Source organism: Pipra filicauda, unplaced genomic scaffold (genome assembly GCF_003945595.2).
Source record: "Pipra filicauda isolate LSUMZ 115617 unplaced genomic scaffold, ASM394559v2 scaffold151_size3305965_pilon, whole genome shotgun sequence".
Classification (NCBI taxonomy): Eukaryota; Metazoa; Chordata; class Aves; order Passeriformes; family Pipridae; genus Pipra; species Pipra filicauda.
In genome coordinates this window covers 263,584-277,331 of record NW_024104007.1, presented here as the reverse complement: position 1 = coordinate 277,331, position 13,748 = coordinate 263,584, and the positions used below count along the sequence as shown (strand labels likewise).

Here is a 13,748-nt window from a genome sequence, read left to right as displayed (position 1 = left end):
ATTAACTCCCTCATTTAACATTGATTTAATTTCTACAACAAACAACAATTTTCATGTTTCCTCAGAAAATGGGGAACCAGGCTGCTTCAAAAGTATTTGTTGTCACTAATGCTATAGTTATATTTTACTTAATCAACATGAATATGAACAAATGAAGTCAGGCTTGAGGACTCACATTCTGAGATAACAGCACTCCTAAATTATAGTCAAAGCCATTTTCTTGTATCCTGAAACTTCAGAAGTTGGGATACACCAGTATGAGAATATTTATGAAAGACAGTTTATGCTTTTGGAAAATTTCCTGAACAACTGATACCCAGACAAATGCTGCCTCTTTCTTTAGCAAATGCTTAAAAGAGACTTTAATCAAGCAGCTGTGAAAGTTGGCATACATAAAAAAATTCTGAAGCACAGAAACACCAGCAGATCCGATACATCCTTCAATCCCAAAATATCTGAACACACTTTCAGTCTCTCTGGATAGATAACATGAATCAAGAATTCAGTGACAGACCTTATAAACCAGCATTTTTCTGGATTAAAGCTAGTATTGATAGCTCTGGTACTGCTTTTTGCAGTGGTCATGCTGGTCTGTGTTTTCTGAACAAGTGTCTTACAAGTATATTTTTACAGCTCAATTAATTACATTTTTGTAAATATAATTAAAAGTGGTAGCAGAGCATTGAATTGCCCAACAGACATGACCACACCTGCAAAACATAACACTGATCTGATGAGGTACTTCCTTTTTATTATCTGGTCATCTCAGTAGTTTCTCGTGTTCACTTACACAGCTATTCTAACCATATGGGCAGTCTAATAGCTCAGATATTGCAGACATTTGCTAAAGTTTTTTTACTCAAGTTCTGAGAGTCAATATAGGGGCCCTATGAGCCATTGCTTGAAATTGCTCGAAATATAAGGGAACCTAAAAGCTTGTACAGGCTTTATTTGAAGATTACATGTTTAAAAGCGCAGAAAACCTCCTGGTACAATGCAACCGTGTAAGCTCCCTTCTTTCCCTCAAATGGTATTTCAATAAAGTGCTGTGAACACTAATGCAGCAAGTGACAGTGTTCTCTGGACCCTCAGGATGCTTCCTGTTGGACCAAGAAACTTTTAGTGCCTCTGCTTGGCCCTTGCTTCAAACACATTTCTGCATAATGAACTTCCATTTAATATCCAGACTCTGGCATGCACCACTGAGCCCACCTGAAGTTTATTTATGTTTTACTGTTTGCAATTTCCCAGGTCACTAGAGATGGTATCTGCCGCCTTCTGCAGTACTTCAAACACATCTCTAACACAGGGAACATTAAGGCAACAACTTCTGACAGGTTAATCACCAGTGTCACTCTGGCATGATCCGCATTGGGAAATGATGGTATGACCAGAAATAACAATTAGCATTCACCTTCAAAGACTTGGAAGCCTGGGCACCCCATTAAACTACTCTGGTGTGGGAATTTCTGTTCCCAAGAAGGCACCAAAAGGCTCAGAGTGCAACTGGGATGACAGCAGTGACTTGAACATTAGTAACCCCTTCAACCCCAAACCTTCCTTACTGGTCCTGGAGTGATTCCAACAAGATCAGCAGCACTTGTATATCTTCTGTTCAGCCAGTTTAATCTCTAGTGACTCAATTAAGACTGTGCCACATGCAGGAAACCCTCCAGGTGCACGTGACAGGGGCTATCGATTACAGCAAACTGCAGCAGCGAAGCGGGGCTTGAGAACTGGGAAGTATTACACACACCACAGACAAGGGGATAGAGATTACTACTATAGTAATAAAGAGACCTACATATCATTTCAGAAGCTTGTCTCAAGAGAGCACACAAAATCACTTCCTTTGAGGCACTACCTAAATGCAGCAATGATTTTTGACTGCACAGCCACAGCTGGTGTTCTTCATACCAGCTACATTCAAGTTTTGGAGCACACAAATGCTTGTTTCTGGCTGTACTTGGTAGGTGTTAAAGTTGTTCCCATTTAAATCAGGCATCTAAGTAAAAAATAATTACTTCATTGAAGTAATTCATAGCTTTATTGGCTTTGCATGGTGAGGTTTTACTAGTGGGGTGGGGGCAGGGGCTACAGGGGTGGCTTCTGTGAGAAGATGTTGGAAGCTTCCACCATGTCCAATAAAGCCAATGTCAGCCAGCTCCAAGAGGAACCCACCGCTGGCCAAGACCAAGCCCAGCAGCAACTGGGATGGCACCTCTGGGATAATGTACTTAAGAAGGGGAAAAAAAACAACCAAAAAACCCAAAACAAAACCCAGCAACTACAACCAGAGAGAGAAGCAAGAATGTGAGAGAGAAACAGCTCTGCGGACCCCAAGGTCAGTGCAGGTGGAGAGAAGGTGCTCCAGGTGCCGGAGCAGAGATTCCCCCGCAGCCTGTGGTACGGATCCTGGTGAGGCAGCTGTGCCCCTGCAGCCCATGGAGCCTATGGAGGAGCAGAGATCCACCTGTAGACACTGTCTAGAGCAGCAGGATGCCCAAAGGAGTCTGTGACACCATGGGAAGTCCATGACAGGGCAGACTCCTGGCAGGGACCTGCAGACCCATGGAGAAAAGAGTCCACTCTGGAGCAGGTTTGCCCACAGGGGACCCCCCAGCCTGTTCCTGAAGGACTGCAACCCATGGAAGCAACTAATGCTGGAGCAGTTAATGAAGAACTGCAACCCTTGGGAAAGGCTCATGTTGGAAAAGTTCATGGAGGACTGTCTCCCGTGGGAGGGACCCCCCCACTGGAACAGGAGAAGAGTGTGGAGTCATTCCCTGGGGAGGAAGGAGCAGCAGAGACAATGTGTAATAAACTGAACACAGCCCCCAACCCCTGTCCCCCAGGCCACACGGGGGAAAGATAATTTGGGAGAGAGGCTGAGTTTGAGAAGAAGGGAGGGGTCAGGGAAAGGTGTTTTTAAGACTTGGTTTTATTTCTCACTATCCTACTCTGATTGATAATAAGCTGAGTTTTCCTTTACCCCAGTCTGTTCTGTGCATGACTGTAAGTGGTGAGTGATCTCTCTCTGTCCTTGTCCCAACATGCCTTTTGTTATATTTTCTCTCCCCTGCCCACCTGGGGACAGGAGTGACAGAGTGCCTTTGGTGGGCACCTGGCATCCAGCCAGAGTCAACCCACCACAACAGCCTGCAGCAAAAAATTAGTACACAGCCTTTTCAAAGTACCTACATTGCTCAACAAATCAGTTTTTATTAACTTGGAAAGCAGAAGAAGTTGAAAACTCTATTAACAGCAATGAGGTCTGGGGTTTTTTTTAGATTTTTTTTTTTAAAAATTATGAAGTTGTACTCAGATAAAAATTTATATTTTCAAAAATATTATAATCCAAGTGTAAAGTTACATATTGTCCCAGTACCAGAAAGAGCTAGAGATACTAATCTACCTCATAAAACATCATAAGCGGTTTTTTTCTGGAACAGCACTTTGTTTAAAAAGAAAATGCATTTCCAAGCTTTTTATGTGCTGATCTATTTGTAATATTGGAGTCTTGCACTGATGTACTTTGATTAGTATTTCAGAGTGCTTGAACACCAAAACTGCAACAATACACTAAACTGAGAAGCTATATCTTACCAGTGTTATCAACTGTATGCTGGTATAAACACTGTCTTTTAGGGAATTAATAATTATTATGAACAGGTTGGCAGAGTACACAGTCTGTCTCTGTAGTAGAAGTTAAAAAAAAACGAAGAAACAAATCCACTTCCCAAAGTGCTCAACCATTTCAAGGCTCCTGTTTTGTTCTGTATCGCAGCCAAAACATCCCAAGATAAAAAGCGAATTTCTTTTGAGAGCAGCAGTGAGGCTGTTCAGTACCTGCAGCAGGAACTCTATTTTCCCAGCTGGCCTTAAGATACATGTTTGAATAGGAATGAAATGCATCCTTATGCTCAGAGGTGTTTCTGCCTGCTCTTGTCAGGTAGGTAGTGTGCAGGAGATGGCATTATGTGTATGTGGGAGGAATGTTTCCAGATGATCTGCTGTTTGGCACATCCTTCATTTGCTCTGTGCTTCCCACAATGCCCAAATGCAACTTGATAAAGTAGATTGATATGAAAAAACCATCAGAGCACATATAAAATACCTTAGAACATGATGATAGTTTCAAATTATATTTGTGTGAACACAAAACAGGCTTATTACTGCTGGGTCCCACGAGGATCAGTTCTCACCCTCTCCCAGTTGGCAATGCAATGGGGAAACAACAAAAACTGGTTACTGAAGATCTGCAGCCAACACCACCGTGGTATGAGTGACACACCAGGAGTACACAGCAGCTCCTTAACCCATTGGTACATGCAGTGAATGTATAAAATGCCATGACCAGGTTTTGAATAAATGAATTCAAAACAAAAATGTAGGTCAAACTCTGGATGGGAGACATCTGTGCTAGGAAGCACGTGGAGGTATCTGAACACAGTTTCAGTACTGGCTGATACGCCCAAGGCAAACCTCACATGGATAAACGGGAATATTAAGTAGGAGTAGAAAGATTGTATTACCTCTCCTTTTGGCAGTGGTGCAACTGCTACTAGAATACTGTGTCCTTGGTACTAGGACAAGATTACACGATGATCCCCTCTGGCATTATTATAATATATGAATTTATAATCTATGAATTGGAATACCAGCCACAACCCAGCAGTTTGGGAAGTCTGCATCTGAAAACAAATCCTATGACTCCTGTCTATCTCTTCATTATAAGAGTCCCAGTTCTACTAATTCCATCCATCAATGGAGCAAAACATTTTCTGAAATTCAGCTGTACCTGGAGGCCAAACACCTCTCTCATCATACTAACAAAGAGACTATAAATTACTTCTGCTTTCTTACCTGAACTACTTTTCTTTCACTTTTAGCATTTTATATGTGAATAAACAAGTAGGAGCATTGTTACATAAATAATTTCTTAACAATTTTATTAAAATTGGCTGTCTAACTTACCTCAAAAACTACCTGGAACTAACTTGAGTAAATGTAACTAATTAGTGCTACCAGCACAACAGGCTCTGACATGAACTTTATAATAATATAGATCCATTGACTTTCATGATATTTCTCACTATTTATACCATTGAAAATCAGGTTTGAACATCATTGGTATAAAAAAAAAAATCCAAACAAATGCAATGCATTAAGTGCTTTGAACACTCAGACCCTTCAACGCAATGTCACTGAATCACCTGTGTGTGAAAGCTTTAGTCAGGGACTGGAAGTGCTGCACATTCCAGTGGGGAAGTTGCTGCCACAAGTGCTTTTCATAGTTTCCCCTACTGGAAGTTTTTCTTGCTAATTTTTTTTCCCCAGTTTAACTATCACCAAATAACATCCAACTCACCCCAACTCAAGTTTCAAGAAGTGGACCATTATTTATTTATTTATTTATTTATTTATTTATTTTTTAAATCAAGCCATTGGGAAGAGTGGGGTTGGCAATAGTCACAGGTACCCCTTAGACCAGAAGAACTAAGGGAGAGGTGATGTTTAAAGCTGTGGTGGTGTCAAAGAACTGGAGTGAGCTGCAGGTTTCTCTCCCAACACCAACCACCATCAGCCAAATCTAGTTAATCTGGCTCTTATTCCCAATAATGGTTTCAAGTACAAACAACGCTGCACAGAACTGCTGTGTCTGGTTCCTGCCTCTGTTCAAGTGTGCCCCTTCTCACTGTCTCAAACAATGAACAAAATCCACCTTCCCAATTAAAACAGAGATCTCTTCAAAAACTCCCAAATTCCCATAGAAGGAGATTTGCTAAAGCCTAATGAGATAATTAGCATGATTATAAACACAAATACTCCTACAAAGAACTGACCAAGATTTTTGAACTTTAAAGAAACATGTAAAATTATTTCTAGCACAAATATAAAACTCGAAGCTTATATCATATATTGCACCAATAATGTAGTATATTTCCTTTACTAGAAGAAATGACCCTAATTTATGTGGATACTTTGGTCTTCCTAACTATCTGAAAAATGCAACTGGAAAAGCCAGGTCTAATTCAACTCAGGTTTTAAACAGCAATCAGTGCAGGTAAACTAGACACTCAAACTTCAGTTATTTTCTCTCAAACTGAATTCAAAGTTTTATCAAACCACATAGAAACAATATACCACGACAGACCACTAGAACAAAACACACACTTACTCCAACAAAAGATACAAAGAAAATAAATGCAAGGAGTATTGATAGAAAATGCTATAGTGGAAAAAACATTCTGGTCAAAGTTTGTAAAATACTAAAATAAAGGAAATCAAACATGAAAAAACTAGTCATGTCTGCTCGTCTTTAGTCCTCTCTTCTGAAGAAGTGTAGTCATAACCCTGTGGGAAGTAACACGATCCAAAGATATGAACATAAGTTTTCTTATATCTGTAAACAAGTTATCAACAGGAATGAAATAGAACAGATGTCATTTCAGCTTAATTTTCAGCTGTTTTCTTTTGATGCTTGTAGAGGATAATAAATTCATCAGGCTTTATAAAGGGGATTGAAAATTAAGCTTGCTTTCTTATGGAGATTTGGAAACTTTAAACCTGACCTTCTCACACAGTATTTATAATCCTGGTGGTCCTGAGATCATCTCGCTGATGCCCAAAGGAGAGACTAGTTTAAAATAGCAATGTCACCATGTTGTTCTAAAGTTTAAAATGATACAGCGTGGCATGTAAGTATGTATAAGGAAAATTAATTAGAAAATTGGATAAAATACCCTATAAGCGACAGGTTGCTACAAAAAAGAAATCAGTTTTGGAAAGGTGGACTTACTGTAGCTGAGGACAAAACTCACACTTTCCTCTGTTGAATAGCAAAATGATTTCTACTTGCTTTCTTTGCAGGGAATCTTGCAAAAAATGACTTAGAAATACAGCTGTATGAATGTACACACAAATGAGATTATCAGCCCTCCCTAACATTCAAGAAATCAAAAACAACAGTCCTGCAGTCACTGCACACTCACGACTCCAAGGTCATCAATCTCTTCACTGAAGATCATCAAGCACTAACTCATTAGGAGATTAAAGTCTTTCCATGCTACTTTATCCTGTAGGGAGAAATGCTAAATATCAGGGTTAAATCTCACTGAAAGGAGAGCAAAACACGATACCTACACACAGAAAAGCAGTAGCCAACAAGCCCCTGTAACTCCACATAATCATCACATAAAACTGCCCTAATTTAATCCCTGCTGTAAACAGTTCCAGCAGCCCATGATCAATAGGGAACAGTCACAACAACGTGCTGCTGACAGGGCAGGGTAAGCAGCCACAACAGAGGAACAAAGGAAACTGACCTAAATCACGGAGAGAAACTACTCGTCTGGCATTTCTGCCACGCTTGGTTTTTATTATTCGATCACTTGCCCACAGTATTTTCCTTTGCATTCCTCAAAGTACTGCTTCAAAAATATACAGCATTTACAATGCACTCATTAAAACATTAAACCAAGGAAATAAGGAAACCAGGAATAACATGAGTTACTTTTGTTGAAGCATTGGGCACGTCCCTTCACCCTTGCCTAGATCCTTCTCTAACGTTGCAATGGTATCCCAAACCATTGCCAGGCTTTTCCTACTGGCTAGACCCTCCTAATCTTATTTGTTAGCATCCACTACATCAAGAAAACTGGCCACTCAACACTCTTGGTGTATGACTTGGTTAAATCTCTCAGTCTAAATAACTGTGAACTACTCAACCACAAAAGACCTTAACAGTCAGATTTCCTGAACCTTTTCCAACCTCCTAAGCTTTTCTTCAGTATCAACTGTAACTTTTGTCCATTTGCCTCAAAAGATCAGAAGATGCTTTTTTTGAAACCAAAGCAATTCTTAACTCGAGAGGATACTGACTTGGATAGAGGAAGTGTTTTAAAAATGACTGCATAATTAGTACAAAACAAAACCTTTAATATGAGAAACTTAAGAAATTTAATAACAGCTCTTCTTAATGCAATCACATTCTTACCATTTGGTGTTGCCTCTTAAATGTCATTTCTTGGGGGAATGCTGACAACATCAGGCAGATTGTTTCCAGACTTCCAGAAGGCAGAAGTGTCACAGGACTGACACATCCAGCATTGTCATGGGCACACTGGAACAGCAGTGCCAAATGACATCTTGAAAAATCTTAAAAACTGTCTTGGCCTGGTCCCTATTGCTGAATCACTGCCACTGGTGTTGGTGTGAAGCAAAGGAAAGGTGCATTTGTGCCACCACTGTTTCACCCATCTATTGAGCAACTGGGATGTGACCCACTGCAGGTAATGGTGATTATCACAGGGGCTCTACTCACTTATTAGTGATAGTTTTTATATCTTTCACATTAAGCTTTTGGAAAGTCTTCCCTTCTCTTCAAAATTTTTGTCAAATTGTTTATGAGGCATTTTCCTACAGCGCTTTGGGTTGCTTTGTTGAAAAACAATGTTATTGCCCAAGAAAATTTCATCAGGAAAGGCAGAACTGTTTACTCTCCATTCCAAGAGAAATTCCTAGGCATTCTTGGCACACACTTGAATTATGAAAGTGTCTCATGAGTAATTTGCCACTATTGGCAAAGATGCAAGGTACTTCTCCTGCCATATATGACAATGCACACTATTTCCTTTTCCAATCACAAACAGAATTGCCCAGTAAACACATTCAGTGAAAAGTTATTATTACAGTGTACCTTACGTAGTCTCAGCTTAAGGAAACAGCTAGAACTGTATGACCACCGGCTGGCCTCAGTTAACCGAGGACATACTACATATGACTTTTTAGGAACAGATCTAGTTTAAGCAGTGCCTCTGGAAGCCTTCCACCTTGGCCCTGGTGACAGGTGACTGTTTGATCATGCTCCAAACCAGATCTGAGAAATTATCTAATTAAAACCCTGGTACCTAATACCAGCCACAAGTTCCAGCGCTGAAGGTAGGCACAAGACAGCATATTAGGTGATGTGAGAAAGGTACAGCTGGAATGAGAGCTGCCACTGAAGACATCATGATCTGAAACTATGTTTTGAACAACACCAAACCTCTCTTCTTTAGTATGTTATACGTACCCAAATTACTTCATCTTACACAAGGACTTCTTGTTCTATGACAACATGCTAGAAGGCAAGGTAAAAAGTGAACTCCTCTCTTTATGTCCAGTATTCTCCTAGTTAAAAGCTTTAAACAAATGCAAACCCTGTTTTAAAAGAAGCATCAAAATTAACTATTTGTCGCTGAGCTCCTTGGTTATATCCTTCTCTGAAAATATACCAGGGATTAGAAGTATTGCACAGCATAAGGCAGCTCCATGCCCCAGGAGGTCACAATAAGAAAGAAATATTGGACTCTGATGTTCTGCTTCTGAGTGCCTTTGCTTGCTGAAAGAGCAATTTAGAGGAAAAATGTTCTTGATGTTCTCCATTAATAACCCTAACTTAAACCTACTCAGTTCCTTAACAGCCCTAAATGGCCTGCTGTTATTAGTTTATTCAGGAATACCTTTTCTGCTTGTTTATGTGGGTTTGTGTGCCCATGTGTCTGGTATTTTAATGAAAGCAGCCTGTGAAAAATTTTGTACAGCACCATCTACAAGAATATCCAAGATCTTTTACCCTTTCTGAAACATCCTCTTTCACAAAGAATGTCTCAAGTATACAGAGGAAATGAAACCAATTACTTCAGGTGAACTAAGTTCTCATATTTAAATTATGTCACATATTTCACTGTTGCCAAATGGTGTGTACCTAACTCTTTTGAACTCAGACTGTGTATAATCTAAGTACTGAGAAAAACCGAAACAACGTGACCAATAAACTGACTCATCAATTCATGTGAAATTAAATTCTTAACACTCAGGAAAATTAAAGAGGTTGGATTTTAATACAGAATTTTCTTTAACGTATTTTGAAGCTTCTTCCCTTGTGCCTGTGATGGACTTCCTGTTCCCATTCACCTGCTTGCCTTTCTTTCTAGTATCCCAGAAAATACAGTCTCATTTCCTCTGCAGCAATCCATGTCACAGATTTTTCTTATGAAATCAACACGCTAAAATACTTGAGAAGCATGTAATGAAAATTACTTCCTTTCACAGAAACATTAGGGAACCAGTATTTTGAGAAAACTCTTCAAACTCAAATTTGGCTTTGGATTTAAATTCCTATACAGGGAGGGGGGAAACCCCACCTTTTTTTGAAAGGTTAGCTCAAAGAGTATCCTACTACATAGCTGAGACACGGTTTCAAAAGACAAATGTCCCCCTTTAGACGTTCCTTTTAGAGCTTTCTCTACTTCCATTTCACTGAGAACTAAAACAAGCTGTTGAACGTAATTTCCATCAATGTCTCAGAAAACAAAGTGGGCAGGACATCAGGGAATAACCTTGTCAATCACCATATTATAAACCACAAAAAAGTCCTGGTGGGATTTTTTTTTTCTTACTTTTTTTTCCTCAAGTCTCTAATAAGTGAGACATTCAGTGTTTCTTGTTTAAGGAATTGCTTCTAATAGGTGCTATGGCACTAGAAGTTTTTCCTCAGTTTCCAGGAGGAATGTGAAGCAAGCAAGATTCTAGTTCAGATGGTGAGGTTTTTGATGGCACTGCACAGCATTAATTAAGTTCCTCTCAGGCTGATTACACCTGTAAGTTAATGACCTGCCATTATCACACTGGGAGAACTCATCAGTACAGCTCACATCCTTAGATATGTGCATATCTTTACTAAGCTTTAACAGTCTCATTTGACTTCTAACAGGCAAAAATCATACACCGTTATGTACTTGCATGATTGGCTTTGAAAGTATGAAATATTGAATTATTAAAATGGCACATTTTTTAAAGCATGCTCAAATTGCCAAATGTGCCAAACACCCACTTAAGTATTAAAAAAAAATCCACTTCTCACTAAAGTTTTATAATACTTGCAACTCAAAAGTAAATCCTGACTCATATTTTATCTTTCAAATACTACATAGTAGTCCCTAAACTCCAATCCTGAAGACATCTCCATCTGACCAGCATATCAGTAATCCTATTATAGTCACACACACAGTGTGTGTGCAAGTATGTCAGTGAACATTATTCTGAAAAGAGTCCAGAGCTGTTCTAGATCCACCTGCCTTCCATCCACCCCAGTCTCACCATCAGGCTACAGAAAGACAATCTGGATGTGCCCAGCAGCACATTAACCCATCTAAGCCACCAGCCTGTTGCCAACACACTGATCCTCACACACGAGGAGTCCTGTATCCTTCAGAGAGTTTTCTGAGGCTGCACCTGGGGGCCACGCTTGCAAATTAGTTCTCTGGAAGGACAGCAAATCCGCCTTGAAAGTAGCCTCAGGGCATCCCTCAAAATTGAATCTAAAAAGAACTAACATGACTCCTTGCAGCAGTAACAGTAACCTCATGAGAATGCACTATTTGACCGTGGCCTGTATGAAATGCTCCTCCTCAGCTAAAACTTTTAGATTTTGCTTTCTCACCAAAGCAATCCTGAGACCTGAGTTTAAATTCCTAGTAACACGTTATTGGGGGAGGGAAGAAATAAATATGGAAAAATAGCTATAGAACTGATAATACATTTTCATTAGCTACCTTTTGCAGGGAAACTTCTCCCCAAGGTGATTCAAGATCTTGGGAGTTTAATGTCCCAAATGAAAATACTTCCTCCACCTTCTAAATATTTAACCTTCATGACAACATTTATTTACATAATATACTTAATTAGACAAACGTCCTTGGATTTATTATCTTGGATTCAAGGATGTCTGTAGCTTTTCAGTAACTATCACGCATTTTAAAGCAGAATAAATTTCATGGTACATATCAGCTGAGCTGGACTAAGCTGACTACTTATTAATGCGCTCACATAGTTTAAAGGTACAAGAGATAGATTATTAGCTGTATTGATCTAATATGTTCATAACTAATGTCTGAAAAAAGTTCTATAGAAGTTATTACCATTACTGATACTCCATCCCTGGAAGTGTTCAAGGCCAGGCTGGATGGAAAGTGTCCCAGGTCATGACAGGGGAGTTGGAACTGGGTGATCTTTAAGGTCCTTCCAAACCATTTTAAGATTCTGTTTGGGATCACCTTTGTGTCTAATTAGGTTTGTACTAGGCAAATATATTGTTTTGAGAATACTCGCATCATATTCAACTCAAAAATAGATATAAGCAAAGCCACGCAAGATGTTCCCTGGTTTCATGCAACTCTAAATCTTCTATTTTTTACATAACTTGTTTTTTTTTCCCCCTATTTTACTCACGCTCCACTCTAAAATATTTTTTATAATACAATTCCAGGCGCTTTGCAGGGAACGCAACCCGCCCATCCGAAACAGCCCCTGCAGTAAAACTTTGGCAGACTCCTGAGGTTCATTAGCGATTTTCCCCGGAGAAGCAGCACGCCCGGAGACACCCACCCAGCCCTTCGCAGGCAGAACATCCTTGCAAGCCCGGACCGCACCCGGGTCCCCGGGTCCCGGCTTCCCAAGGCTCCTCCCCGGGCACCCCCGGGCAGGCGGCCCCGGCCCCCCTCCCTCCCCCGCCCCCTCGGGATCCAGTGTCGCTTATCGTGAAGGGTCAGCTATTTATATTTATAGCTCAGGGCTTTTTCTTTCCGAGTGGCATTTGGAGGCGCAGCCGGGGAGGGTCGGAGGGGGGGTGTGGGGGACACAGGGCTGCCCACCGGGACACGCTCGCGCCCCGCCGCTGGCTGCGGGAGAGGGAGCGGGGAACCGGGAGCGGGGAGGGAGGAGACCAGCGGGAGCGAGGAGCAGCAGAAGAGCGAAGAGCGGCGGGCAGGCGGAGGGAAACAAGGCTGGAGGGAGGAAAAGGGGGAGCAGCAGAAGGCCGAGGGGACCCGCACGGCGAGGAGGGCGCCGGGCCCGGGGGGAGCTGGGGGAAAGCGGGAGCCGCGGGGAGCACGGAACGCAGGGCGGGGAAGCGCCCAGGGAGCGGTTGATAAGAGCCGGCCCGGCACCCACCTGGCACCGGCACACAATGTCCGACTCGGTGGCCAGCAGGTCGACCACCTTGCCCTTGCCTTCGTCCCCCCACTGCGCCCCCAGCACCACGGTCACTTTGTTACCGCCCGGCTCGCTGCGCGCCCGCTTCAGCCCGCCGCCGGCGGCGGGGTGGCTGCTGCGGTCGTTGGACGCCCGGGTGCCCGACATGCTGTGTGGGAGGGTGGCTGTGGCTACAGCCGCCGCCTCAGGCTGCTTTCGCTCCCCGCCGCCGCCGAGCCCTGCGCGCTGCCCGCGCCGCCGCCGCCCGCCTTTAAGGGCGCTGCCGCCGCCGCCGCCCGCCCCGCTCCGCGCTGACGTGCGGGGCCGCTGCCCCCCGGGCTCGGCCTCGGCTGCCCGCCCGCGCTCGCACGCACGGTCCCTTCACACACACACGGTCCCCTCACACACGTGTATGGTCCATTCACACATGCACGGTCCCCTCATACAGACGTACAGTCTCCTCATACGCACACACACGATCCCCTCACCCACGCGCGGTCTCCTCCCGCCGCACACACAGCACCACTCGCGCACGGTCCCGTCACAGACACACACGCACAGCACGTCTCACATGCAAGGTCCCCTCACACAAACACGCGGTCCCCTCACAAACGCACAGCACTGCTCACACACAGTCTCCTCACACACACACACAATCCCCTCACACACGCACTCACAGTCCCCTCACACACATGCAGTCCCCTCACACACACACACACACACACACACAC

At 42.5% G+C, this 13,748-nt stretch overlaps 1 protein-coding gene across 2 annotated transcripts in view; it reads right to left on the bottom strand.

Annotated features, from left to right (window-relative positions):
* The window catches only part of ADSS1 (adenylosuccinate synthase 1), a 30,599-nt gene extending 17,336 nt beyond the window's left edge, over window positions 1-13,263 (bottom strand). The window contains exon 1 of one of the 2 annotated variants that reach the window (XM_027716416.2): window positions 12,997-13,263. In XM_027716416.2, coding sequence (XP_027572217.1) covers window positions 12,997-13,185 — 189 coding nt within the window. In that variant the 5' untranslated portion in view covers window positions 13,186-13,263. Of the gene's footprint in view, window positions 1-11,966; window positions 11,974-12,996 lie in introns of those variants that run through there. The other variant, XM_039378965.1, reaches the window with a different exon arrangement.
* Between the last annotated feature and the right edge of the window lie 485 nt (window positions 13,264-13,748).